Source organism: Canis aureus, chromosome 19 (assembly GCF_053574225.1).
Source record: "Canis aureus isolate CA01 chromosome 19, VMU_Caureus_v.1.0, whole genome shotgun sequence".
NCBI lineage: Eukaryota > Metazoa > Chordata > Mammalia > Carnivora > Canidae > Canis > Canis aureus.
Window position 1 is genome coordinate 1185878 of NC_135629.1, and position 26333 is coordinate 1212210.

The 26333-nt window shown below is 46.2% G+C and overlaps 2 protein-coding genes, 1 long non-coding RNA gene and 1 pseudogene across 17 annotated transcripts in view; 2 read left to right on the plus strand and 2 right to left on the minus strand.

Moving 5' to 3' along the window:
- Nucleotides 1-1908, plus strand: part of LOC144289402 (uncharacterized) — a 30517-nt gene extending 28609 nt beyond the window's left edge. For all 6 annotated transcript variants that reach the window (XM_077857533.1, XM_077857534.1, XM_077857536.1 and 3 more), the window contains one exon: nt 283-1908. The gene's annotated coding sequence lies outside the window, so the exon portion shown is untranslated. The remainder of the gene's footprint in view (nt 1-282) is intronic.
- A 12722-nt stretch (nt 1909-14630) lies between these two features.
- On the minus strand, nt 14631-15526 carry LOC144291070 (E3 ubiquitin-protein ligase RNF152-like; annotated as a pseudogene).
- Nucleotides 15527-17445: 1919 nt separating this feature from the next.
- Nucleotides 17446-19273, plus strand: LOC144291151 (uncharacterized). Its single transcript, XR_013358492.1, has 3 exons — nt 17446-17659; nt 18828-18969; nt 19151-19273. It is a non-coding gene; the product is annotated as an uncharacterized LOC144291151 (long non-coding RNA).
- A 931-nt stretch (nt 19274-20204) lies between these two features.
- The window catches only part of SLC41A3 (solute carrier family 41 member 3), an 84726-nt gene continuing 78597 nt past the window's right edge, over nt 20205-26333 (minus strand). For all 10 annotated transcript variants that reach the window (XM_077857549.1, XM_077857548.1, XM_077857551.1 and 7 more), the window contains 2 exons: nt 22318-22466; nt 20205-21099 (listed from right to left, as the gene is read on the minus strand). In XM_077857549.1, coding sequence (XP_077713675.1) covers nt 20890-21099; nt 22318-22466 — 359 coding nt within the window. In that variant the 3' untranslated portion in view covers nt 20205-20889. The remainder of the gene's footprint in view (nt 21100-22317; nt 22467-26333) is intronic.

Genomic DNA, 26333 nt, shown 5'->3' on the forward strand with positions numbered 1-26333 from the left:
GAGAGATTGGGCAAGTGACTGGCAAGCAACAGAAGCACCCTGCACCGACAGGGAGGCGGGCTCTTAGGGAAGGGCCCCGATGGCATCGCTAATATAGCCTTCATTCAGGCCCCAGGGGATGGATGCAGTTTCTCTTCCTTCGTGTCAGGCTTGGGTTCTGCAAAGAAACTTCCATCCCAAGAGTTCAGAAAACCAACCTAAGAGAAATCCTAGAACTCCTATAAAAGCTGTAGCAAACAAAGTGCCATAATCTTGTACAACAGCATGTCCTGTTTCTCACAGGTGCAGAGGAGGAACTTCTTGCCATCTCCCAGACCTCAGGGCTCCAGAGGCCCTCATCGTAATGGACTGATGGGCCTTTGGTCTCCCGCTGCAGCACTGCTGGTTTCCCGTTTCCCAGGGGTCTTCCCATGAGGCAGAAACACACCTGCAGGTACTGCTCAGGTGCACTTGACACTTGCAGGCCTCAGGAACTGAAGATTTTTGCACTTCCAACCAGCAGACAAGACTCAGGAGCCCTGGAGACAAGACAGAGGGATCCTCTGAGATTGCCACACCCTTTGAGTTGGGTTAAGAGTCAGTACTAATGAACTAGCAACTGAGGAGGAAGCAGAACCCCAGGTCTCACCCAGTGCATTTCGGGGAGTCTGGAGGCCGGTGAGTGTCACATCTCTAACTACAGCACTATACAGCCTTCCAGTTCTTTCCCCCTGCCTACTGCAAGGTCTGCTCCTCCTCCAGCTGCCTCTCCAATCCCAGAAGGAATGCACAGTGTGAGAGGTGCAAGAAGATGCAGGACTACCACGGCTCCATGACCACCCTAGAGTCCAATTGAGGGGCAGCATCTGTGCATCCTCTGTTTCAGAGGGCACACAGCTCACCTGGCCTCCTCTCCTCTCTGTCAGAACCCCTTTCAGTCACCTGTTCACCATCACTGTCCCCAGCCCTGTCCATCTGGCTGACTGAGCCCTGCTCACTGCCACATGTCACTTTGGTCAGCCTGACCTACTGGGTCCTCAAAGCACTGCCCCTGGCCCCTCCACCTCACCAGGCAGGGAGTCTGCATGAGACTCCCAACTCCTGACCGGCCAGCTCCAGAAGCAGCTGCAGTCCCTGTCCCCCTCCATATAGGACTCCGGCCCATCCTGGATTACCCTCTACTGGGTTTAGTGGGCAGGCCCTCTGTAACACAAGGCCTCAGTTATAGCTGAAGCAGATGCCAGTTGTACCTCCCTGCTGCTCCCAGCACCTCTGAAATAGAGCCCCCACCTGGGATGTATAGATTTTCCTGTCTTCACTTGTCAGGGCTCCCTTCCCACTGGGGTCCTAGTGACCCTCCCCACCACAGCCTCCCCATCACTGCTGCTGCCATGTCCAGCCCCTCCTTGAGCATACCTGAAGGACTGTCGGTCCCCAGCCAGCCCCTCACCCTGAGGTTAACGCCATAGACACCACTCTGTGGAGATGCACTACTGCCCTTCAACTCACATCTCCTGGGCCCTGCCCTCTCAGAGCTCCTGACTTATAGCAGAGGGCCCAGGACAACTGTCTGCCAGTATGCCTTTACTGGTGGGTGTTACCAGGTGTCTACTCCTAGAGCCCTATCTCTGTGATGAACACAGCAAGAGCATCCTTGTAAAGAGGATGGCAATCTCAACTCAAGGATACATATGCCTGTGTAGAGGAAACAAGGTCAGAGGAATTTTAAAAATTTTAAATTTGATGTAGTTAACATATAATGTATTATTAGTTTCAGGGGCAGAATTCAATGATCAATAGGTTGAATGGAAAGGCCAGTGCTCATCAAGTCACAATCCCTCTTTAATGCCCATCCCTCAATTACCCCATTCCCCACCTACTTCCTGTCCATCAACTTGTTTCCTAGAATTAAAAGTCTCCTATATTTGCTTTTGTCTCTGTTCTTTTTCATTCTGTCTTCCCTTCCCCTGTGTTCATATGGTTTTCTTCTTAAATGTCACATATAACACAGACCATATGGTAGTTGAGTTTTGCTAAGGGTATATTCTATGAGTTTAGTAGACTTCCAATGTGTCATCTGATATGTGTGGAGTGTAGACATCATTAATCCTGTCATTGCAACAAAAGAAATGCCGAAGAAGCTGAAAATCAACAAATCCTCCCAAAATCCATCAGAGAACTGAGATCTCAGGCCAAACTGTCCCCAGAAAAACTGGAGAGACAAGTGAACACAGAAAAATATCCACACATAGAGCCCTCCAGGCTTCTCTGTGGACCAGGGGACCCAACTCCAGCTCCCTCTGCTATTCTCTTACCTAATGGGAACAAAGTCTTGGAAGCACTTAAAGCCACTTCCCAGGGACACATGTTCGCTAAACCATGAGAGCTACTCATACCACTACACAAGGCTTCCCGTTCCAAACACATTTCTGCTGCATGAAAGGGCACCTGATAACTGGGTGATGGTCACTACAGAGGGTGCTTGATGGAAAGAACACTGGGTGTGATAATGTATTTTGGCAAATGGAATTTAAATAAAACATTCTCTTTTTTTCGTTCTATGAACTGGAATCATAGCAATTTGTTTTAACAGATGTCATAAAATCAGCATTACCATATATACAAAGGACAAGCCACCAGTTTGGCATACAAAAATGCCATATATTGAAATCGGGTTCATTGGAAAAATTCGGGACTTGCTAAGACACCATGTACAACAGAGAGAGCAAGCAAGAATGCTTTTTAGACATCCAGCTTTATAAACAGCAGCTTAATACCCCCCTTACAAAGTCAATTATTTGGCAACATTTGAACAATATTTTCTACACAGCCCAGCAGGTCATTTATCTGTAGGGCTATGTGGCCCTTTCAAAGAAAGGCTCCTAAAATAAAGCATCCACATAATTGTAAATGAAGCATGTTGAGGACTTGAGTTAGCCTGTAGAGCAGCATTAATCTAGCCATCGGACTGTAGTATTAGCTATCCAGAGGGCCGGGGAACCCACCAGTGGGGCTGGAAGAAATGGCAGGAACCCTGTTCAGCAGCTGCATGGCTTGTGTTGGGGAGGCTGCACCCACCCCAAGCTGAAACCAGCCTCCCCACCTGCAACTGTCAAGTGAGGCAAACAGGAATAAAGAGAATAGAAGAAATGACAACAACCAGGATGGAAAAACGAAATGTTCTGGAATGTGTCTTCCAATAGTATCGACCTACTCAGTCAGGAAACATCCACAGGCAGGGGCACTGCTCTCACCGCTAAGAGGGTGGTATTAGTTTGTAACCACTCAGCAACCAACTCTAGAGCGTCTAGTGTGCAGACAACGCCGGGGGCCCTCTTTGCATCCTCTCATCAGCTGAGCCCATTCCCTATGTCTTCAACTGAAACATCTGGAATGGAATTTTCCCCTTTGTAACTAGAAGACCACCCTTTCTCTATTTTGTCTACCTCCATCCTCGTCTCCTCTGGCAGTCACCAGATTGTTCTCTGTATCTATGAATCTGCTTCTGTTTTGTTTTTTAAATCCTACATGTACTGAAATCAATCATATGGTATTTATCTTTCTCTCAAGTATTACACTTAGCCTAATACCCTCTAGATACACCTATTTGTCACAACTGGCAAGGTTTCATTCTTTATAAATGTAATTTTCAAATGAATATATACAATATATATTTTACATCTTTTTATCCATTCAGCTATGATGGAAAACTGGATTGCCTCCATAATTGGCTGCTGTATTTATAGCTCCAATAATATTGAGTCTGCATATATCTTTTTGAATTAGTGCTTCTGTTTTTTTTTATTTAAACTCAATTTGAGGGGATCCCTAGGTGGCTCAGAGGTTTAGCGCCTGCCTTTGGGCACAGGGTGCGATCCTGGAGTCCCGGGATCGAGTCCCGCGTTGGGCTCCCAGCATGGAGCCTGCTTCTCCCTCTGCCTATGTCTCTGCCTCTTTCTCTCTCTCTCTGTGTCTATCATGAATTAATAAATAAACAAAAATAAATAAAAATAAATTCCATTTGATTAATATATAATGTATTATTACTTTCAGAGGCAGGATTTAGTGATTCACCAGATGCACATAACACCCAGTGCTCATGACATCAAGTGCCCTCCTTAACGCCCATCACCCAGTTACCTCATCCACCCACCCATCTCCCCTCCAGTAATCCTCAGTTTGTTTCCTATAGAGTCTCTTACTGTTTGTCTCCCTCTCCATTTTCATCTGATTTTTTCTTCCCTTCCCCAATGTTCATGTGTTTTGTTTCTTAAATTCCACATATAAGTGGAAGAAAATAATTTGTCTTTCTCTGACTGACTTATTTCACTCATAATAATACCCTCCACTTTCATGCATGTAGTTACAAATGCCAAAATTTCATTTTCTGATGACTAATATTTATATATCTATAAATATAAATAATAATTTGTATATAATATGTATATCACATCTTTATCCTTTCATCTGTTGATGGACATCTAGGCTCTTTCCATATTTTTCCTGTTGTTGATAATGCTGCTATAACCCTTGGTGTGCGTGTGCCCCTTCAAATTACTATGTTTATCCTTTGGATAAATACCTAGTACTGCGACCCATCAATTGCCCTGCTGGGGATTTACCCCAATGATACAGATGCAGTGAAACGCCAGGACACCTGCACCCCGATGTTTCTAGCAGCAATGTCCACAATAGCCAAACTGTGGAAGGAGCCTCGGTGTCCATCGAAAGATGAATGGATAAAGAAGATGTGGTTTATGTATACAATGGAATATTCCTCAGCCATTAGAGACGACAATTACCCACCATTTGCTTCAACATGGATGGAACTGGAGGGTATTATGCTGAGTGAAGTAAGTCAATCGGAGAAGGACAAACATATGTTCTCATTCATTTGGGGAATATAAATAATAATGAAAGGGAATAGAAGGGAAGGGAGAAGAAATAGGTAGGAAATATCTGAAAGGGAGACAGAACATAAAGACTCCTGACTCTGGCAAACGAACTAGGGGTGGCAAGTGATGCAGAGCATTTTCTCATGTGCATGTTGGCCATGTCTATGTCTTCCTCTGTGAGATTTCTCTTCATGTCTTTTTTTCCATTTCATTATTGGATTGCTTGTTTCTCGGTGTTGAGTTTAATAAGTTCTTTATAGATCTTGGAAACTATCCCTTTATCTGATACGTCATTTGCAAATATCTTCTCCCATTCTGCAGGTTGTCTTTGAGTTTTGTTGACTGTATCCTTTGCTGTGCAAAAGCTTCTTATCTTGAAGAAGTCCTAATAGTTCATTTTTGCTTTTGTTTCTTTTGCCTTCATGTATGTATCTTGCAAGAAGTTGCTGTGGCCAAGTTCAAAATGGGTGTTGCCTGTGTTCTCCTCTAGGATTTTGATGCAATCTTGTCTCACATTTAGATCTTTCATCCAGTTTGAGTTTATCTTTGTGTATGGTGAAAGAGAGTGGTCTAGTTTCATTCTTCTGCATGTGGATGTCCAATTTTCCCAGCACCATTTATTGAAGAGACTGTCTTTCTTTCAGTGGATAGTCTTTCCTCCTTTATCAAATATTAGTTGACCATAAAGTTGAGGGTCCACTTCTGGATTCTCTATTCTGTTCCATTGATCTATGTGTCTGTTTTTGTGCCAGTACCACACTGTCTTGATGACCACAGCTTTGTAGTACAACCTGAAATCTGGCATTGTGATGCCCCCAGCTATGGTTTTCTTTTTTAAAATTTCCCTGGCAATTCAGGGTCTTTTCTGATTCCACACAAATCTTAAAATAATTTGTTCTAACTCTCTGAAGAAAGTCCATGGTATTTTGATAGGGATTGCATTAAACGTGTAAATTGCCCTGGGTAACATCGACATTTTCACAATATTAATTCTGCCAATCCATGAGCATGGAATATTTTTCCATCTCTTTGTGTCTTCCTCAATTTCTTTAAGAAGTGTCTATAGTTTTTAGGGTATAGATCCTTTACCTCTTTCGTTAGGTTCATTCCTAGGTATCTTATGCTTTTGGGTGCAATTGTAAATGGGATTGACTCCTTAATTTCTCTCTCTTCACATAGAAAAAAAATTTCTCTTTCTTCAGTCTCATTGTTAGTGTATAGAAATGCCACTGATTTCTGGGCATTGATTTTGTATCCTGCCACACTACCAAATTGCTGTATGAGTTCTAGCAATCTTGGGGTGGAGGCTTTTGGGTTTTCTAGGTACAGTATCATGTCATTGACGAAGAGAGAGTGTTTTACTTCTTCTTTGCCAATTTGAATGCCTTTACTGTCTTTTTGTTGTCTGATTGCTGAGGCTAGGACTTCCAGTACTATGTTGAATAGCAGTGGTGAGAGTGGACATCCCTGTCTTGTTCCTGATCTTAGGGGAAAGGCTCCCAGTGCTTCCCCATTGAGAATATTTGCTGTGGGCTTTTCGTAGATGGTTTTTAAGATGTTGAGGAATGTTTCCTCTATCCCTACACTCTGAAGAGTCTTGATCAGGAATGGATGCTGTATTTTGTCAAATGCTTTCTCTGCATCTAATGAGAGGATCATATGGTTCTTGGTTTTTCTCTTGCTGATATGATGAATCACATTGATTGTTTTACAAGTGTTGAACCAGCCTTGTGTCCCGGGGATGAATCCTACTTGGTCATGGTGAGTAATTTTCTTAATGTACTGTTGGATCCTATTGGCTAGTATCTTGTTGAGAATTTTTGCATCCATGTTCATCAGGGATATTGGTCTGTAATTCTCCTTTTTGGTGGGGTCTTTGTCTGGTTTTGGAATTAAGGTGATGCTGGCCTCATAGAATGAATTTGGAAGTACTCCATCTCTTTCTGTTTTTCCAAACAGCTTTAGTAGAATAGGTATGGTTTCTTCTCTAAACATTTGATAGAATTCCCCAGGGAAGCCATATGGCCCTGGACTTTTGTGTCTTGGGAGGTTTTTGATGACTGCTTCAATCTCCTCCCTGGTTATTGGCCTGTTCAGGTTTTCTATGTCTTCCTGTTCCAGTTTTGGTAGTTTGTGGCTTTCCAGGAATGCGTCCATTTCTTCTAGATTGCCTAATTTATTGGCGTATAGGTGTTGATAATATGTTTTTAAAATCGTTTGTATTTCCTTGGTGTTGGTAGTGATCTCTCCTTTCTCATTCATGATTTTATTAATTTGAGTCTTCTCTCTCTTCTTTTTAATAAGGCTGGGTAATGGCTTATCTATCTTATTGACTCTTTCAAAGAACGAACTCCTGGTTTTGTTGATCTGTTCCATAGTTCTTCTGGTCTCAATGTCGTTGAGTTCTGCTCGAATCTTTATGAACTCTCTTCTTCTGCTGAATGTAGGATCTATTTGCTGTTTTTTCTCTAGCTCCTTTAGGTGTAAGGTTAGCCTTTGTATTTGAGTTCTTTCCAGTTTTTGAATGGATGCTTGTATTGTGATGTATTTTTCCCTCAGGACTGCTTTTGCGGCAACGGTTATATCTTCATTCTCATTAGTTTCCATGAATCTTTTTAATTATTCCTTAATTTCCTGGTTGACCCTTTCATCTTTTAGCAGTTTGGTCCTTAACCTCCACGTGTTTGAAGTCCTTCCAAACATCTTGTTGTGATTTAGTTCTAATTTCAAGGCATTATGGTCTGAGAATATGCAGGGGACGATCCCAATCTTTTGGTATCGGTTCAGACCCGATTTGTGACCCAGTATGTGGTCTATTCTGGAGAAAGTTCCATGTGCACTTGAGAAGAATGTGTATTCAGTTGAGTTTGGATGTAAAGTTCTGTAGATATCTGTGAAATCCATCTGGTCCACTGTATCATTTAAAGCTCTCCTTTCTTTGGAGATGTTGTGTTTAGAAGACCTATCGAGTATAGAAAGCGCTAGATTGAAGTCACCAAGTATAAGTGTATTATTATCTAAGTATGTCTTAATTTTGGTTATTAATTGATTGATATATTTGGCAGCTCCCACATTCGGGGCATATATACTGAGGATTGTTAAGTCCACTTGTTGGATAGATCCTTTATCCAGTCTGACACCCTGTGCCTTTTGATGGGGTCATTAAGCCCGTTCACCTTCAGAGTTACTATCAAAAGATATGAGTATAGTTTCATCATGATACCTATTCAGTCCTTGTTTTTGTGGATTGTTCCACTGAACTTCTTCTTAAAGGGGAATTTTAAGAGCCCCCCTTACTGTTTCTTGCAGAGCTGGTTTAGAGGTCACATATTCTTTCAGTTCCTGCCTGTCTTGGAAGCTCTGTATCTCTCCTTCCATTCTGAATGAGAGCCTTGCTGGATAAAGTATTCTTGGTTGCATGTTCTTCTCATTGAGGACCCCGAATATATCTTGCCAGCCCTTTCTGGCCTGCCAGGTCTCTGTGGGAGGTCTTCTCTTACCCCAATACTCCTCCCCATAAAAGTCAGGGATTTCTTGTCTCTTTCTGCTTTAAGGATCTTCTCTTTATCTTTGGAATTTGCAAGCTTAACTATTAAATGTCAAGTAGTTGAACGGTTTTTATTGATTTTAGGGGGGTATCTCTCTATTTCCTGGATCTGAATGCCTGTTTCCCTTCCCAGATTAGGAAAGTTTTCAGCTATGATTTGTTCAAATACATATTCTGGCCCTCTGTCCCTTTCGGCGTCCTTGGGAACCCCAATTAAATGTAGGTTTTTCTTCCTCAGGCTGTCGTTTATTTCCCTTAATCTATCCCCATAGTCTTTTAATTGTTTGTCTCTTTTTTCATCAGTTTCCCTCTTTGCCATCACCTTGTCTTCTATGTCACTCCCTCGTTCTTCTACCTCGTTAACCCTCGTCATTAGGACTTCTAGTTTGGATTGCATCTCATTCAATTGATTTTTAATTTCTGCCTGATTGGATCTAAGTTCTGCAGTCATGAAGTCTCTTGAGTCCTTTATGCTTTTTTCTAGAGCCACCAGTAGCTGTGTAAATAGTGCTTCTGAATTGGCTTTCTGACATTGAATTGTAATCCAGATGTAACTGTGTGGGAGAGAGGACTGTTCCTAATTCTTTTGAGGTGAGGTTTTCCTTCTAGTCATTTTGCTCAGTGCAGAGTGGCCCAAAACAAGTTGCATTGGGAAAAGGAGAAAAAGAGAGGAGAGAAAGAAGGAAAGAAAAGAAAAAAAGAAAAAAGAAAAAAGGAAGAAAATGAGAAAAAAAGAGAAGAAAAAAGAGTGGGGGAAGTGAACAGAAATAAAAAAAAAAAACAACAAAAAACCCACAGGGAACAGAATTTTCTGATTCTGTATACTTTAAGTCCCTTGACTTCCCCTGGAACTTGTCCGTCTAGCTGGTCTTCTGGGGTGGTGCCTGTTGTGCTGATTTTCAGGTGTTAGCACTTGGGGGAGCTTCCCAGCCCCCTGCCTGGTGCAGGGCTCAGGGGGGGTTGTTTGCCCCGTGAGGCCCCAGGAGGAACAACCCCAGCGGCGGGGCCAGCTCTGGAGCCCTGGATCAGCTCCCTCAGTAACTCCCAAACTCTCTGTCTGCAGGGCCTGGAGGCTCCGGGGCGGGGCCACTGATCTGCTCAGCTTGGGCAGGAGCTTCCTCGCTGTCCTGGGCCCTCCCGGCCTCTGCCTGTCCCGGGGGGAGGCCGGATCCTGGGCTGTGTCCCCGCGCCCTGTGCTCCGGGGCCTGCGCTGTTGGATTCGCACTCCCTGCAGCGCAGCCCCCTCCGCGGAGCCGCCCCCGAGCCCCCCCAGCTGCTCCCGCCCCGCAGCCCCCTCCGTGGAGCCGCCCCCGAGTCCCCCCGAGTCCCCCCGAGTCCCCCCGAGCTGCTCCCGCCCCGCAGCTCCCTCCGCGGAGCCGCCCCCGAGCCCCCCAGCTGCTCCCGCCCTGCAGCCCCCTCCGCGGAGCCGCCCCCGAGTCCCCCCGAGCTGCTCCCGCCCCGCAGCCCCCTCCGCGGAGCCGCCCCCGAGCCTTCCGAGCTGCTCCCGGGGCCACGCAGCCCCCTCCGCGGAGCCGCCCCCAAGCCCCCCCAGCTGCTCCCGCCCCGCAGCCCCCTCCGCGGAGCCGCCGCCCGAGCCCCTCCGAGCTGCTCCGGGTCCCCCGTGCGCGCTGCAGCCCTTTAGGGAGCTCGGCTGCGGGGTGTGGCGCACTCCCCCGGGGCGCAGGTGTCTGTTAGTGTCCCCAGGAGCCCGAGGGCATCCCCGCCCCCCTGGGTCCTGCTCCACCTCCCTGCAGCCCCTTTCCGCCCGGGAAGGTCGGTGCAGCTCCTGCGTCTCCGGGACGGGGCTCTCCTGTCCTGGGGACACTCGCCCCGGCCTCAGCCCAGCTCCTCGTGGGGCCCCTCCCCCTTGGAGGCCTTTTGTTTCTTTATTTCTTTTTCCCCGTCTTCCTACCTTGATAGAAGCGCGAACTCTTCTCACTGTAGCATTCCAGCTGTTCTCTCTTTAAATCTCAGGCAGAATTCATAGATTTTCATTGAGAGAACTTGGCTGAGTTCTCTCTTTAAATCTCAGGCAGAATTCATAGATTTTCAGGATGGTTTGAAGGTTATCTAGGTAATTTGGTGGGGACAGGTGACTTGGGGACCCTACTCTTCCGCCATCTTGCCCCTCCTCCCCCAGGAATATATATATATGTATATATATATATTTTTTTAAAGACACATTTATTCAGCGTCATGATCAGACTATTACATTTAGCAATCAACAGCATGGGTGCAAAAAAAATCTACATTAAAACCCTTTGTTGGAATGCTTTGCACTTTCCACAGAACAGAACTAAAATTAGAACAGAAATTTAGAACAGAAACTAAAATAACCTGTTATACAATTAGTCACAAATATAGTCCTGGAGTTTTTTGCCAATACATGAGTATTGTCTAAAACATGTCTTCTTTGTAGCAGCTAGGCCCCGCCCACTGTGCTTGGCTGAGTTCACAAATCTGTTGTAACCTGTAGCTTCCCTGTCACTTCTGCTAAGCTTTGTTTCCTGCCATTAATTAAAACCTTCTGCCACTGCCATAGATGCTGCTGCTGCTGCTGCTGCTGCTGGAACCGCCATAGCCACCTTGGTTTCATGGTTTGGCAAAGTATTGGCCTCCACCATCATAGGGGCCAGAGCTTCTGCCTCCAAAACTTCCTCCTTTCATGGGTCCAAAATTTGAGGATTGATTGTTGTAATTGCCAAAATCGTTATAGCTTCCGCCACCTCCAAAGTTGCTTCCATCATTACCAAATCCATTATAGCCATCCCCACTGCCACCGTATCCACCACCACCTCGACTGCCACCAAAGCCACCTCGACCACTGAAGTTTCCTCCACAACCAAAGTTGTCATTCCCACCAAAACCACCTCCACGACCACCACCAACGTTTCCAGAACCACTTCGGCCTCTTTGGCTGGACGAAGCACTAGCCATCTCTTGCTTCGATAGGGCTTTCCTTACTTCACAGTTGTGGCCATTCACAGTATGGGATTTTTGAATGACAATCTTGTCTACAGAGTCCTGGTCGTCAAAGGTCACAAAAGCAAAACCTCTCTTTTTGCCACTGCCTTGGTCAGTCACTCAATCTCAATCACTTCAATTTTCCCATACTGTTCAAAATAATCTCTTAGATGATGTTCTTCAGTGTCTTCTTTAATGCCACCAACAAAAATCCTTTTCACAGTTAAGTGGGCACCGGGTCTTTGAGAATCTTCTCGGGAGACAGCCCTCTTTGGTTCCACGACTCTTCCGGCCACCTCGAGCGGCCGGGCCTTCATGGCCCGTCCGCCTCCTCCACGGTGGCGTAGGTGAGAACCCAAAGCCTCTGGAGCACTTGGTGTTGGGCTCTCTCATTACCACACAGTCCATAAGCGTCCCCCATTGCTCAAAATGGGTCCTCAGACTCTCATCGGTTGTTTCGAAGCTCAGACCTCCGATGAAGAGCTTCCACAGCTGCTCGGGCTCTTTGGGAGACTCTGACTTAGACGTGACCGCGGTGGGAGGGGAGACTTTAACGATGCTTACTCAGCGGCGTCCAGGGGCAGAAAGGAGTAATCTAACGGACGTATCTAGGAATATATATATATTTAAAGAAACAACCTACAGCAATAGCTGAGTCTGTAAAGAGTATTCATCACCCTCCAAAGGCTCACGGCCCGACAGAGATGTCAACAGGCATAAGAAGGAGCAAGAGAAACTATAATGCGGTTCTCATCTCCCTTTTGCTGCAGAATGTCAAGGGCCCACCTACCTCTGTGGGCCTCCACGGGCTCATGTACAGAATGAAGCCACCAGGGATTGCCTTCGGCTCTGACTCTCGGTGCTTTCAGTTGTGAATGTTTCACTCATGTGCAACTGTGAATTCCGGCGGAGTCTGTCACTGGACTTTTGTCACAAAGGGCAGATGAGTTGTTCGTGTTGTGAGGGAATGCCAGAAGTGGCCAGAGCAATGGGATGCCAGCTAACAGTGAAACAGCCAGTCTACAAAAATTCTATCTGCAGGCTCAGGTGTGACACGCACACACAAACACACGCGCACTTACACGTGTGCACAACAGCGCACCATAAGAGGCAATGTACAAGTAACTGGAGACAGAATCCATTTAAACAATATTTCTTATGTCAGTAAGACTCACACAGGAAATTCTGATCTTGCTATTACTGTTAGCTTAAATTGTAAAGTCAAGAATATCACAGAGCTGATTAATTTTGCACTGCTCAACTGCAGCTCTAGCATGGGATTGTCCTTCAGTTACGTGGACAATTTTACTCTACAGCTTGGCACTAAGAAACGCAGGGCTCTATGGCCACACACATCTGTCTGTAGCCAACCTATTTAACACACTGGACTCTAGGACATACTGCACTACAGGGCCAGTCATTTCATACTGTACATAAACAGATGCAGATATCATTCACAAAATTATCTCTGATATGGCCTGGCTGAAAATCCCAAGGGTAAAGTCTATTTGAAATGTAACATTCTTAATGCAACATTTTGGTGGATTTTTTTTTTCCTCCAAGAGGAATAGAAATGAGGTCAGACAATGCGTCACGGCAGCCTGGCCGATTTTGTGAAGTGGATGCTGACCCAATGGGATAGTAGGTTATGTAATAGAGGATAGTATTCAGTGAATATGACACCTAATTTATTAATACCAAATAAACCCTAGACTATTTGTTGTAGAATGCCCAATAGCTCACACAATGAAATGGCATTTTAACCTAATTTCTACTTTGAGCTTTCAAATACGCTTGCTTCATGAATTCCATAAAAGAAATTAGAACTGTAAAAGTTCCCAGCTATTTCTGAATGCACACACATCCAGGCACAAGAATCTCTACCACTTATGCCAGCAGATCTTTCTTCACAACCATCTGTAGGCCACTACACATTTAAGAATATTTGAGAATTGAGGATGAACTGATCCACTTAAGTTGGGAATGTGAGTTGTTAGTTTACCTTGTCACTTTTCTCAGTAGAAACATTTTGAAGTACAAGAGATCTTCTCACTTATCCCAACAAGAGGAAACTAGAGTCCTAGACGGTTTAAGTCTCACAGCACGACATCTTTCACAAAGTAATCATGGACTGTCTATTAAAATGTCAGTCCGGGTTTGTCATGGGAGAACAACACTCATATCTACTAGGACACCTCCAAACCAGGAGAAAAGACAGAGTCTTCTGTTACTTTCCATTTGTGCCTCACAGATAACGGGACTTGAATACACGGAAGAGGAGCAAATGTTGGACGTGACGAGTGGGTGACACTTAACTGAGCGGGTCCCGGTGCCCAAGAGGTGGCCACTGTGTCAGACCCTGGACCCATTTGGGCCCATGACGTCTTACTCCTGGGATTCTTCTGAAAAGATTCAAAACCTGAGGTAAGTCAAAGGACACATGCATGCATGCACACACAAATACACAATATTTACATTTAAAATTCTTATCTCATGAGATGGCTTGAGAACAATTGGCCTATAGGGTTCCTGTGGGATTAGGTATTTCTTGTTATTACTCAGTTTACTGCTCCCTCTTTGGGCTTTCAGTTTCATAAAAGGGTAGGAAGCTCTAATTACAAGGGAAGAAAAATGAAGGTACCTAACAAAACACAACACACCAGGAACACTTGTGCAAATGTTTTCTTCCAAAAAATGACCCTCCACTTCACTTACTTTAATTTGGGTGCCATTCAAAAGGTATAAAAAGCCTTAGCAACTAAAGGAGACTGGATTTCCATTAAAAAGGGGAAAGAAACCAGCACTGCATGTCCCTGCTGAATTTTTACCTGGATTCTCAGGACTAATTCTACTTGTATACAAAGCATCTTTGTTTTAAGCTACCACCTTTAGAGAAAATCACATCGTATGCATTTGCACGGTTTGAAGTTTAAGTAGAAAACGTTTCTCTCGTAACATGATTTTGAACAATCAGAAATTACGGTGCATTTCCTAAATGCTTATGAGGATGCATGCAATCATCTTCGAAGCTGTTGCCACCAACACTCAGAATGATTTGCCTGGCACCCTGTGGAGACCTCTCCTCTGCCCTCCGGGATTGTCTTCCCTTAATCAAGGGGCAGCCCTGAGGCCAGCGCTGGCACCAAATGCTCAGCGTCGCCCCCCCACCTTCTCGCTGGGATCCCATTACCAACAGCTGCTCAAGTCCTAGTTGGCACCCACGAGAGACTTTGCCGCAGGCCCGCTCAGCCACAGGATACCACAGTGAAGCGCTTAGCAATGCAAGACGGGTTGTGCAGCGCGACGCCCAGGAGGAAGACCAGGACGCAGGCCACAGGATCACAGTGCACACCCGAGACCAGGTGGAGCTTTGCACCCCGCCGCCGCCGCCTCCTGGGGCGGTCCCCCCGACGCCCTTGCTGGGGCTGCTGTTCCCCAGGGATCGTCACCACCCTCCGTGACGAGCTTCTGCTGGCCCCGGGGCAGCAGGCGGCAGCCCACGTCTCTGGGCAGCAGCGCTCGCTCCTTGGAGATGGGCAAGGGCAGCATGTAGCACCCCTTCGCTGGGAAGTCTGATGAAGCCCGGGGTGTGCTGGGTCGCGTGCCGAATGGTGATGACCGCCAGGACCTCGGGGTCGTTGGGGAGCTGTGACACGGAGAAGCCCGGGGGCAGCTTGGTGATGCCCCAGCTCGTCCTCCTCTGCTGGAGGCCCACGGAGCAGCAGGTGTGTTTGCAGTGCAGCAGCTTGGGCCTTCGACTGGGGCTGGAGTCACTGAAGCAGATCTGACACGGCAGCAGACTCCCGGCGGGGGGCGTCCTTCGTGGCCCGGGGGCGGGGAGGCCCAGGCCCAGGCCCAGGCCCAGGCCCAGGCGGAGGAGCTTGCTATCAGAGGCCGGCGCCCGCGGCCTCCTCCTTGTGGTCTTTCCTAGTGGCCAGGCGGCCCGGGAGCTCACAGGCCCAGGGCACACGCGGGTATGTTAGTTTGTCTCTCCTCGGCGGGCTCCGGCGCTCCCTGCAGAGGCGGCGGCGGCCTGGCCCGGTGGTCCCTGATGGAGGCTTGGCGGCGGCTCGGGAGGCGCCCCACCTGCCCGCCGCCCTGGGCGCTCCCGGTTGGAGCCCGCCGCCAGGAAATCAAGCATTCTTTTAAGATCTTCATCTGGGGATCCCTGGGTGGCGCAGAGGTGTGGCGCCTGCCTTTGGGCCAGGGCCTGGTCCCGGAGTCCCGGGATCCAGTCCCACGTCCGGCTCCTGGCATGGAGCCTACTTCTCCCTCTGCCTGTGTCTCTGCGTCTCTCTCTCTCTCTCTCTCCCTCTTTCTCTCATAAATATAGAAGTAAAAAAATCTTTAAGAAAAAAAGATCTTGATCTGTGAACTTGAGAGACCTGTCCCCTTGAGATGCCATCTATTTCCAGGAGTCACCTCCCTCGTCAATTTTAAGTTTAGATTTCTAGCTGAAGTGCAATTCCAAGAGTCTAAAGTCTCTTTTAACTGGGACATGTGGACCTAAAAGTCAAGTTCCTGAAGTTTGACTACTGTATGGGTAGTGAGGAGGACCGGGTATCGTCTCTACCGAGGGGGTTCAAGGCAGTCTTTCTTCTTAGACCTTCCAAATCAGAAGGATGGGAGAAAAGTGACTTTACTATGGAGAGTTGTAGGAATCCACTGAATCCACTTCAGTTTATATGTATATCACAAAACCTCAAAGACAGTACGTAGGACTAAAATCTGAAACAAGAGAAAAAGAAAAAAATAAAAAAGAAGTGATGGCCACTGTAAGCAGAGAGGTGGACTTTCTGGGGAAGGATCAAATGGCAACTGTAGACATTAAAATCATGCTAACCACACAGGAATTTAGTGAGCTCCTGAGCATGGAGCATTCAGTGAGCTTGCAGGTAGCGCCCCAGGACTTTCACAAACTTAAATATAACCCAAAACAGACCAATGAGAACAGTCAGGAACTGTGGAGAATGAGAAAGGATATAACATCTGTGTAGGGAAATACTACAAGGAGAAGAAAACACGGGACATAGAATTAAAAGAAATAAATACTTGAAGTACTAATGACAGAAAACTTGTCTTTCATGTACCTGAACTACAAACCCATACGTCTCAGAAAAGTCCAAGCAGGATATCTATCATGGGACCAACACTTTGCATGTGATATAACTTTGTGAAACATGAAGATAAGAAGAAAATGTTGACAGAAACTTCCCTGGAGCAAAACGAGAGTCCTCAAAATTTCATTGGTTTCTCTTCAGCCAGACAGAGAAGCCAACCCAGAGTTGGAGGGACAGATTTTAAGTATGGAAAGAAAAACGCTGTCCATCTGAAGTTCTGCATTCATCAAATGACCTCTCCAAATTGCCCAGTGTCCAGAACTTCCGTGCTTTTTGTCCTTCTTTCTAATTATTGCTGGCACTTGAAGAGTTCTCTTCTCTCTCAGGCACTGGGGAAATTTCATAAAAATGACATTTTTTTCTTTTGGAGTTTGATTTGCCAACATATAGTATAACCCCCAGTACTCATCCCGTCAGGTACCCCCCACAGTGTGTGACACTCAGACACCCCATCCCCCCACCAACCTCCCCTTCCACTACCCCTTGTTCATTTCCCAGAGTTAGGAGTCTCTCGTGTTCTGTCTCCCTCACTGATATTTCCCCCTCATTTGCTCTCCCTTCCCCTTTATTCATTTTCAGTATTTTTATATTCCCCAAATGAATGCGACCATATAATGTTTGTCCTTCTCCTTCTGACTTACTTCACTCAGCATAATACCCTCCAGTTCCATCCATGTCAAAGCAAATGGTGGGGATTCATCACTTCTGATGGCTGAGTAATATTCCACTGTATACATAGACCACATCGTCTGTATCCATTCATTGCCGATGGACACCGAGGTTCCTTCCACTGTTTGGCTATTGTGGACATTGCTGCTATGAACATTGGGGTGCAGGTGTCCTGGCATATCCTCTACTCTCTACTTCCATGACTTGGACTATTTACATACCTTGTGGTCACACAAACACATGGTATTTGTGTTTCTGTGATTGGCTTATTACACTTACAATAATGCTCTCTAGCTTCGAGTCAGTAAGGGTCTGAGAATCCACTAGAAAGATCCAGGAGATAGTTGATGACTGACCACACCCTCAATGAAAGTAGGAGGAGTGGCTGGTCCCCTACTAACAACAATATTGCTAACGCTGTTTTTCCCTAGATTTGTGTGTGGAGAACCTTGAGGATTGAAGGAATGAGATGGGAAAATCTCCAGGTAGGAAACAATGCTGAGTAAACCAAATGGGAGAGATTCCCTGGGAGGAGTTGTGTTGGAACTGCTCATTTGGAGACTGAACAAGTTGCATATGAATCAGGAAAGAAAATGAGTTATGTGTAGGAATCAGATTCGTCTACTTTATAACATAAATAGTAGTGACATAATAGTGACATAATAGTAGAAAACATGAGTTCAGTGTGCGGGGTTTGTGAACATCTGTTCTCACTTTCTAAAAAGTACCTTTCCCTACACTTTCCCCTCTTTGCCAAAATCAAATGTCCAATCTCGGTTCTGTCTCGTTGAGATCACTTTGGAATCATGCATGAAAGAGTTAGGATCTTTCTTCTCATTGACCTATGGGGCACATAATCTGCAGGGACACAGGAACTCGCTCCCAGATACCTGAGCCTGGAGACCTGTAGGCTGTGCCAGGTGATGGGTAAGAAGTAAACTCTATTAACTGACAGGACATGTCACATCACCTTCATGTCTCTGTCCTCACCCTGGCTCCTCCATCAAGAGCACTCACACAGCTGGATTCGTTAAAGACTGTTTGCTGTGGGGCTCTGCACGTGCTCCATTCTACTTTGGGCCTTGCCACCCTCAACACATGCTGTCATTTCCTCAAGCTTCTCCAGAACATCCATCCTCATCCTCTCTTTCCAATGTCCAGGGTAAACACTGGCACATAGTAGCATGTGTTCATGTGGCCATACTCTTCACATCTCCAAGGACCTCACTTAAAGACTAAGGTGTATTGGACAAGTTACTGTCCCGTAGTTTTCTCTCATTCTCTCTAAATCTTCACAAGATAATGGGATGGAAGTGTAGGTTGGAGGACAGAGGTCAAGTTCCTCAATACATAGGAGAAAGACCCAGGATGGGGAGGACTTGAGGAAGGGATAGATCATCTGGAATTCAGGGCACCTTAACTCTGGAGAAGTGGGGTCTAGGATATCACTGCCTATTGCTTTGCACTTTCCTTTCCCCCATTCACCCTGAAATCATTGCTGTGCTGTCCACCTGAACAAGTCTGTGCATTCAAAGGTTCCAAGGAATGAAGAAGTATGGTGCCTCTAATGTATTTGCTCCTTCATCCTTTTTCACTTCCTCTCTTTGTCCCCATAGATCCTCTGTATACCGCTTATCCATTTTCTCTTTCTAGGACTCTGGCCCTGTAGATCCTGGTATCATCCAGGCACTGGAAGCCTTGCCTCATCAGGGTCTAGGAAATCTCTGCAGCCACTCTCATCCCCTTCCTTAGCACTGCCCAGCACCTGACCCTGGGCCTGCACCACTGATTCATGGTGAGTGATCTGTCCTGAATGGCCCAGCAGGGAGCCAGGCTGTGAGTCAAAAAGCCAGCCTTTGGCTTTTTGTCTGGCTCTGCCCTAGACTCCCTGCACACGGTCTAGTTCTACCCTAGGTGACTCTGGTCATACTTGAAATCTTCCCTTCCTTTCAGCTGTCAAACCTTCTCCATTACAGGACCCAGGAGAAAGAGCAGAGGATGCAGTTTCTCAGCAGGAACACAAAGCCGTGTAAATGCGCAGTGCCTGCCACAAAAAGGGTAAGGGAAAGAAGTACACGTGTTGCTCATCACTCCCTCAACTTTCTTGGTGGGTCTGCAGCTTGATCAGCCAAAATGCCTAGGTAGCTGCTCTTGCCTAGGTTCAAAAAATAAGAGGATGGCCGACATCTATGCAGGCCACCGGAGGATGCCCTGAGCACATCCCCCAGGGACCCAGTAGCTACTCCCATCATGCAGCAGAGCATGAAGGGCTATGTCCGCCAGCAGCTGCTTCCCTTGGACGCAGGGCTCTGGGTGCCTGAAGGCCATCATGGGCAGGCCTGGACAAGGTGTTGTGCATTCTTTGCTTTCTGAAGGGCACCCTTGATGCTGTTCTTCATCTCCCTCTGCAGGACACAGCCCTGCCTTTGTAACAGGCTCAGGTCAGCAGAGAGCTTGCTCTGTTAATCACTAGTTGTGAAGAGGCATTTGGGGGTGGTCCTGTGCTCCCCCTACCAGGCATCTGTTAAATGAGTGAAGACACAGGGCACTCCAGTGCTCCCACAAGCACGACTGCTCCCCTCTCCCAGATTTGCATTCCTCTGGCACATGGTAGGCCCTGGTATCAAGGTGGGAACATGATGGGATCCCCACTTTTGAGCATAGGTTTTTCTTGGTTGAGTGTTCACTTGGTTTTACAGATATGTAACTGGTCAGTGTGTTGTTTACTTGGTGTTTTCATTGGGGGAAGTTGGGCTGGAGCTTCCTAGTCTCCCATTCTGCTGATATCACTCTCTCTCAGTTTTCTTTTAAATTTATTTTTTGTATTACCTTAGTTGTAGTAATCATTTCAGACTATTAACTCTAAGAAATGAACAAGGGGTAGTGGAAAGGGAGGTCGGCGGGGGGATGGGGTGACTGGTGACAGGCACGGAGGGAGGCACTTGACGGGATGAGCACTGGGGGTTATATGTTGGCAAGTCAAACTCCAGTAAAAAATATACAAAAAAAATAAAAGAGACAAAGGCCAAGTATAATATAATCTATGTTTTATTTTATACTTCCCTGATTGTTAAAATCTAAACAGAAGTTTTGCTTAAACATAAAAAGAAAAAGAGAAAACACATTGATAGGATTAAGTACTAGGAGCAGAAGGAGGGTGTGCAAGGAAGGCTGTCCTGGAAAGGGTTGCACATTTGCAGACACACCAGCAGAATGGCCCACAAAGCTTGGACCCAGTGAAGGCTGTGCTTAAGCCATAGGTCAGTCCTGAGGCTTGAGCATAGAAGGTGTCTCCTTCCTGCTCCTCCCCAATCCAAGCTGCATGGACACAGAACAGGGCCAGCATATCCCTTGAGTGCACTGGACATGTCTCTTCCTTCAGCATCTTCAGGCCAGAGTCCCCTGCTCTCCACACATACATGTGCACTTATGTGCACTCACCAAGCACAGGGGTACACACTTATGTCCAGGAACATGCAGTCACATCGACACACAAACAAAGCTTCTGATTTCAGACCTCCCTCACCCTCACAGGCTCAGGTTCCAACTCCAGAGTCAAGATGTGCGTCAGTGTCATTAGCAGACTGACAAAGGGCCATTGCAGAGGCAGGATGTCAACCATCCTTCCTGAGGACCCAGCCAGGGAGAAACTGTATTCTGTACCCTTCTGGTGTGAAGGAAAATTCTACTGAGCAACTGGGGCTGCCTGAGTTCATTAGGGAGGTCCAGATGCCGCTTCTGAGATGCCATCCAGCTCTGCTTCACTCCTCAATAACCAGTTGATAAGAAAGCACAGAGTCAGGAGCCCAGTTCCTAGGAGGTCCCCCAGCCCTGTGAGATAGGGGATACAGTGGTTGTCTGGATCCAGGGCCTGGTGCCATGTCAGCCGAACCATCACTTCTGCCAGGTACAGCAGAATCGTCACCTGGCAAGCAAGACACACACAAAAAATGACAACTAAGTCAGAAAGCCAAGTGTCACTAAGAAACACTAGCAGATTTCAAAGGCAGAAACCAAGGTGACCATGTCAACTCCAGGGAGTTTCCTTCCTCCCACTTTTCTTGGGGTCAATGCCCAGCTCTGAGCTCATGCAGAGGCAGAAAGGCCACCTTCATCCATACTTGCCTAGCCTCCCTCTCTGTGGTCAGGCCCTGCTCGTGTCATCCTTAGGTGTTAGACCATCTCTGCCACACCAGCTCCTCTCACTGTCCTTGGAAACTCAAGACACAGACCTTACTGGGACTTTAATTTGGGTTTTCTGGAAGCCCTTGGGTGAACAGCTTTGGACAGTAAGCCATTCCTGAAAGTGCTACTGGCTAGTCTGCACAGTCCTAGCATTTCATTTCAGGGCTCCTTGGTCCCCTGACCCAGGCTGACTCCAGCCCCTTCCCTGCTCAAGACAGTTTCTCACTGTACCCCAGCCTATCCTTCAGAGTCAGGGACATGCAGCCACTGCAAGTGTCCTAACTCAAGGAGATTTGAAAATGTCAGTCCCTGGTTCTAGCATTGCCCTCCTAGAATTGCCCATCAGTGCCCAGTTATCTCTGCGGACACCTTGGTCCCAGGAGAGACACTGGCCATCTAGTCTGGGCAGACAGCCTGCAGAGTACTACCCAGAGGCAGGCATCAGCTTGACCTCTTTCATCATGTCCTTATAACCATCCAACCCTGACTAAAGTCCACATATACCTTTTAGCAACACCCCAGCAGGGTCTCTGCCCACCCTATCTGTGATGGGTGATGTGCATGGCCCATTTCATCAGCTAGATCTCCTCAAACAACTTGCTTCATGACAACTGGCTGCAACTTCAGGATCATCCTCTGATCCTCTGGTAAGGTGTGTCCAGCATGCTATATGTAGTACTGAGTGTTCCTTGTCGGGAGTGTACCTTATGAAGTGTGCAGTATAGCATGTGTTGTATGTAATGTGCAGTGTGAAGTGTGCAATGCAGAATGTGGAGTGGCCTCTGTGTCTGGATCATGCCCTTGGGCTTGCATAAGTTGACTTCTTAGAAGATGGGGGCTGTACCCTGCCATGTCCAGGAACCCACCACCCGTACCCCTTCAGCATCTTTCCCAGGACAAGGAGATAAATCTAACTAACCACCGAATGCTGTTCTGATATTGCTATAGTTATCCTTACCTGGATTAGGCTTGCTAGCAGATAGAACACCACAAAGATCTTACTGTTTGGGACCAAATGGCCTTCCACCAAGTAGATGATGTAGAAGAAAATCAGATGGCCTGGAACCACCAGAAAGAGCAGGACTCGGGCTGATATGGAATTAATTTCTGGAAAAGACAAAACCAAGGATGTTGTATGACCTTTTGGACAGCAGAGGCCACCTTGGCATGTGACCGTCTCCCGGGAGGCATCCACATTCATTTATCTACTACATGAGTGTTTACTGAGCACCTACTACATGGCAAGCATGTTCTAGCAGATGGGGATACAATCCTGTCCCTTCCCTCATGGAACTGACATCTTAGGGAAGAAAAAACCCCCAAAAGTGAGTAGCAGAAACAAACAAGAAACATCATTTGAAATTGACCAGTTCTAAGGGGAAAATAAACCAGGGTAAGGTAGTAGAGAACAAAGTGTATATTAGTATGATGAATACTAGAGACTAGAAGCCCCCTAGAGAAGATGACATATAAGCTGACATATGAATCTGGAGGAGAGGACTCTGGGCAGAGGAAAGAGAACATGCAAGGGGCTTAAGGTGGAAGGGAGCTCTGGAATGTGGAAGAACAAAGGCTCAGCATGTGGAATTAGTAATCCATGGAAGGGTGGGACATTCATGGGGGGCCTCAGGCAGCCCCTTCCTCATGCTATACCTCTGGGATCTATTTGACACATTCTCTTTTGGCTTCAGCACTCAAAGAATTTGAGACTCTGCAAAAAGTATGACTTCTCTGCCCCAAACACTCACACTTTAAAAACTGTAACATGTGAATGCAACTGACTTCTCAAACAGAAATAGAGTTTCAATAAAAAGTCTCCACTTGTCTCTGAGTTAATATATTTCATCAAGCTAATAAGAAAGAGGAGGAATGATCATAAGGCTTAGAAGCTAAAAACACTACCATAAAATAATATGTAGAGAAAGGTGAGAATACTCAAGAGCTCCAAAACCTATTCATGATGAAAAAGTAGACAAGCTAAGAAGATTCTTTGGAAAAAAAGTAGAAGCAAAATAAATAACTGCTACTGGCAGCTGACACTAAAACTCAAGAAAATCTATAGAAACACTACGTAAATAAAAATTCAGTAAAAAAAAAAAAAAAAATGCTGCTATTACTGGCTGCCCTCCACGACCCAGATCTATGTGTTGTAAGCTAACCCTCAATGTGATTATATTTGGAAATGATTAGGTTATAAGGGCACAACATTCATGAATGCCATTAGTGCTTATAATCTTTTAAGAGAGACCTCAAAAGGCTTCTTCACTCCTTCCACCATGTTAACAACACAACAAAAAGACAACTGTCTAAGAATCAGAAAGCAGGCCATCACCAGACAGAATTTGTTAGTGCCTTGACCTTGAACTTACACCCACCAAGCTATAAAAAATAAGTTTCTTGTGTTTATGATAGACCCATTCTATACCTCCATTATAGCAGCCTGAACTAAGGTACAGAAATAATAGAGAAAAAGAAATAGATTTTCTATATATAAATGACAAATTAGAAAATGTAATAGGAATTTCCACTTTAAGACAAGATGGCTAGATATATTTCTTCCTATTCCTCTCATTAAATACAATTAAAACTCTTGAACATTATATATAAATCAAACATAAGATTTAAAAAGGGGGAGGGGGATGGGGAAAGATGGCAGAAGAGTAGGGCTCAGAAGTCACCTGTCCCCACCAAATTACCTAGATAACCTTCAAATCATCCTGAAAATCTACGAATTCGGCCTGAGATTTAAAGAGAGACCAGCTGGAATGCTACAGTGAGAAGAGTTCAAAAGAAATAAAAACAAAAGGCCTCCCAGGGGGAGGGGCCCCGCGAGGAGCCGGGCTGAGGCCGGGGTGAGTGTCCCCAGGACAGGAGAGCCCCGGCCCGGAGAAGCAGGAGCTGCACCAACCTTCCCGGGTGGAAAGGGGCTCGCAGGGAGTTGGAGCAGGACCCAGGAGGGCGGGGATGCCCTGGGCTCCCGGGGACACTAACAGACACCTGCGCCCCGGGAGAGCCACCACGCCCCGAGGCCGAGCTCCCTAAAGGGCTGCAGCACGCGGCTGGACCCGGAGCATCTCGGAAGCGGCTCAGACAGAGGCAGAGGCTCCGCACAGAGGTGGCTGCGGGGCCAGGAGCGCGAATCCAACAGCGCAGGCCCGGGAGCACAGGGCGCCAGGGACACAGCCCAGGATCTGGTGCTCCCTCTGGGATAGGCAGAAGCCAGGAGGGCACAGGACAGCAGGGACACTACTGCCCCAAGCAGAGCAGATCAGCGGCCCCGCCCCCGGAGCATCCAGGCCCTGCAGAGGGAGAGCTCCATAGTTACTGCAGGAGCTGAATCCAGGGCTCCAGAGCGGCCGCCACCACCGTTGTTGTTCCTCCTGGGGCCTCACAGGAAAAACAACCCCCACTGGAAAAACAACCCCCACTGAGCCTCACAGCGGCCTCACCGGATAAACAGGATAAACATCACTCACTGACGCCTGCACCAGGCAGGGGGATGAACATCTCCCCCAAGTGCTAACACCTGTAAATCTGCACAGCAGGCCCCGCCCCCAGAAGACCAGCTGGACAGGGGAAAAACAATTATTGACCAAGCAATACTGGAAAGTTTCAGGGTAAGTCGAGGGATTTACAGTATACAAAATCAGAGGATACTCCCATTGTTTTTTTGTTTTGTTTTCTTTTTGTTTTCTTTTTTAATTTCTGTTTGCTGCCCCCCCTTTTTTCTCTTCCTTTTTTTTCTTTCCTTCTTTCTCTTCTCTCCTTTTCTCCTTTCCCCAACACAACTTGTTCATGGCCACTATGCACTGAGCAAAATGACTAGAAGGAAAACCTCACCTCAAAAGAAAGAATCAGAAACAGTCCTCTCTCCCCCAGAGTTACAAAACCTGGATTACAATTCAATGTCAGAAAGCCAATTCAGAAGCACTATTATAAAGCTACTGGTGACTCTAGAAAAAAGCATAAAGGACTCAAGATAATTCATGACTGCAGAATTAAGATCTAATCAGGCAGAAATTAAAAATCAATTAAATGAGGTGCAATCCAAACTAGAGGTCCTAAGACGAGGGTTAACGAGGTGGAAGAACAAGTGAGTGACATAGAAGACAAGGTGATGGCAAAGAGGGAAACTGAGGAAAAAAGAGACAATTAAAACATCCTGAGGATAGATTAAGGGAAAAAAGTGACAGCCTAAGGAAGAAAAATCTACATTTAATTGGGGTTCCCGAGGGCGCAGAAAGGGCCAGAGGGCCAGAATATGTATTTGAACAAATCATAGCTGAAAACTTTCCTAATCTGGGAAGGGAAACAGGTATTCGGATCCAGGAAATAGAGAGATTCCCCCCCTAAAATCAATAAAAACTACTCAAAACCTCGACATTTAATAGTGAAGCTTGCAAATTCCAAAGATAAAGAGAATATCCTTAAAGCAGCAAGAGACAAGAAATCCCTAACTTATATGGTGAGAAAGATCAGATTAAGAGCAGACCTCTCTACAGAGACCTGGCAGGCCCGAAAGGGAGAAAAACATGCAGCCAAGAATACTTTATCCAGCAAGGCTCTCATTTAGAATAGAAGGAGAGATAAAGAGCTTCCAAGACAGGCAGAAACTGAAAGAATATGTGACCACCAAGCCAGCTCTGCAAGAAATCTTAAGGGGGACTCTTAAAATTCCTCTTTAAGAAGAAGTCCAATGGAACAATCCACAAAAAAAGGGACTGAATAGGTATCATGATGACACTAAATTCATATCTTTCAAAAGTAACTCTGAACGTGAATGGGCTTAATGACCCCATCAAAAGGTGCAAGGTTTCAGACTGGATAAAAAAGCAGGACCCATCTATTTGCTGTCTACAAGAGACTCATTTTAGACATAAGGACACCTACAGCCTGAAAATAAAAGATTGGAGAAACATATACCATTCAAATAGCCCTCAAAAGAAAGCAGGGGTAGCCATCCTTATATCAGAT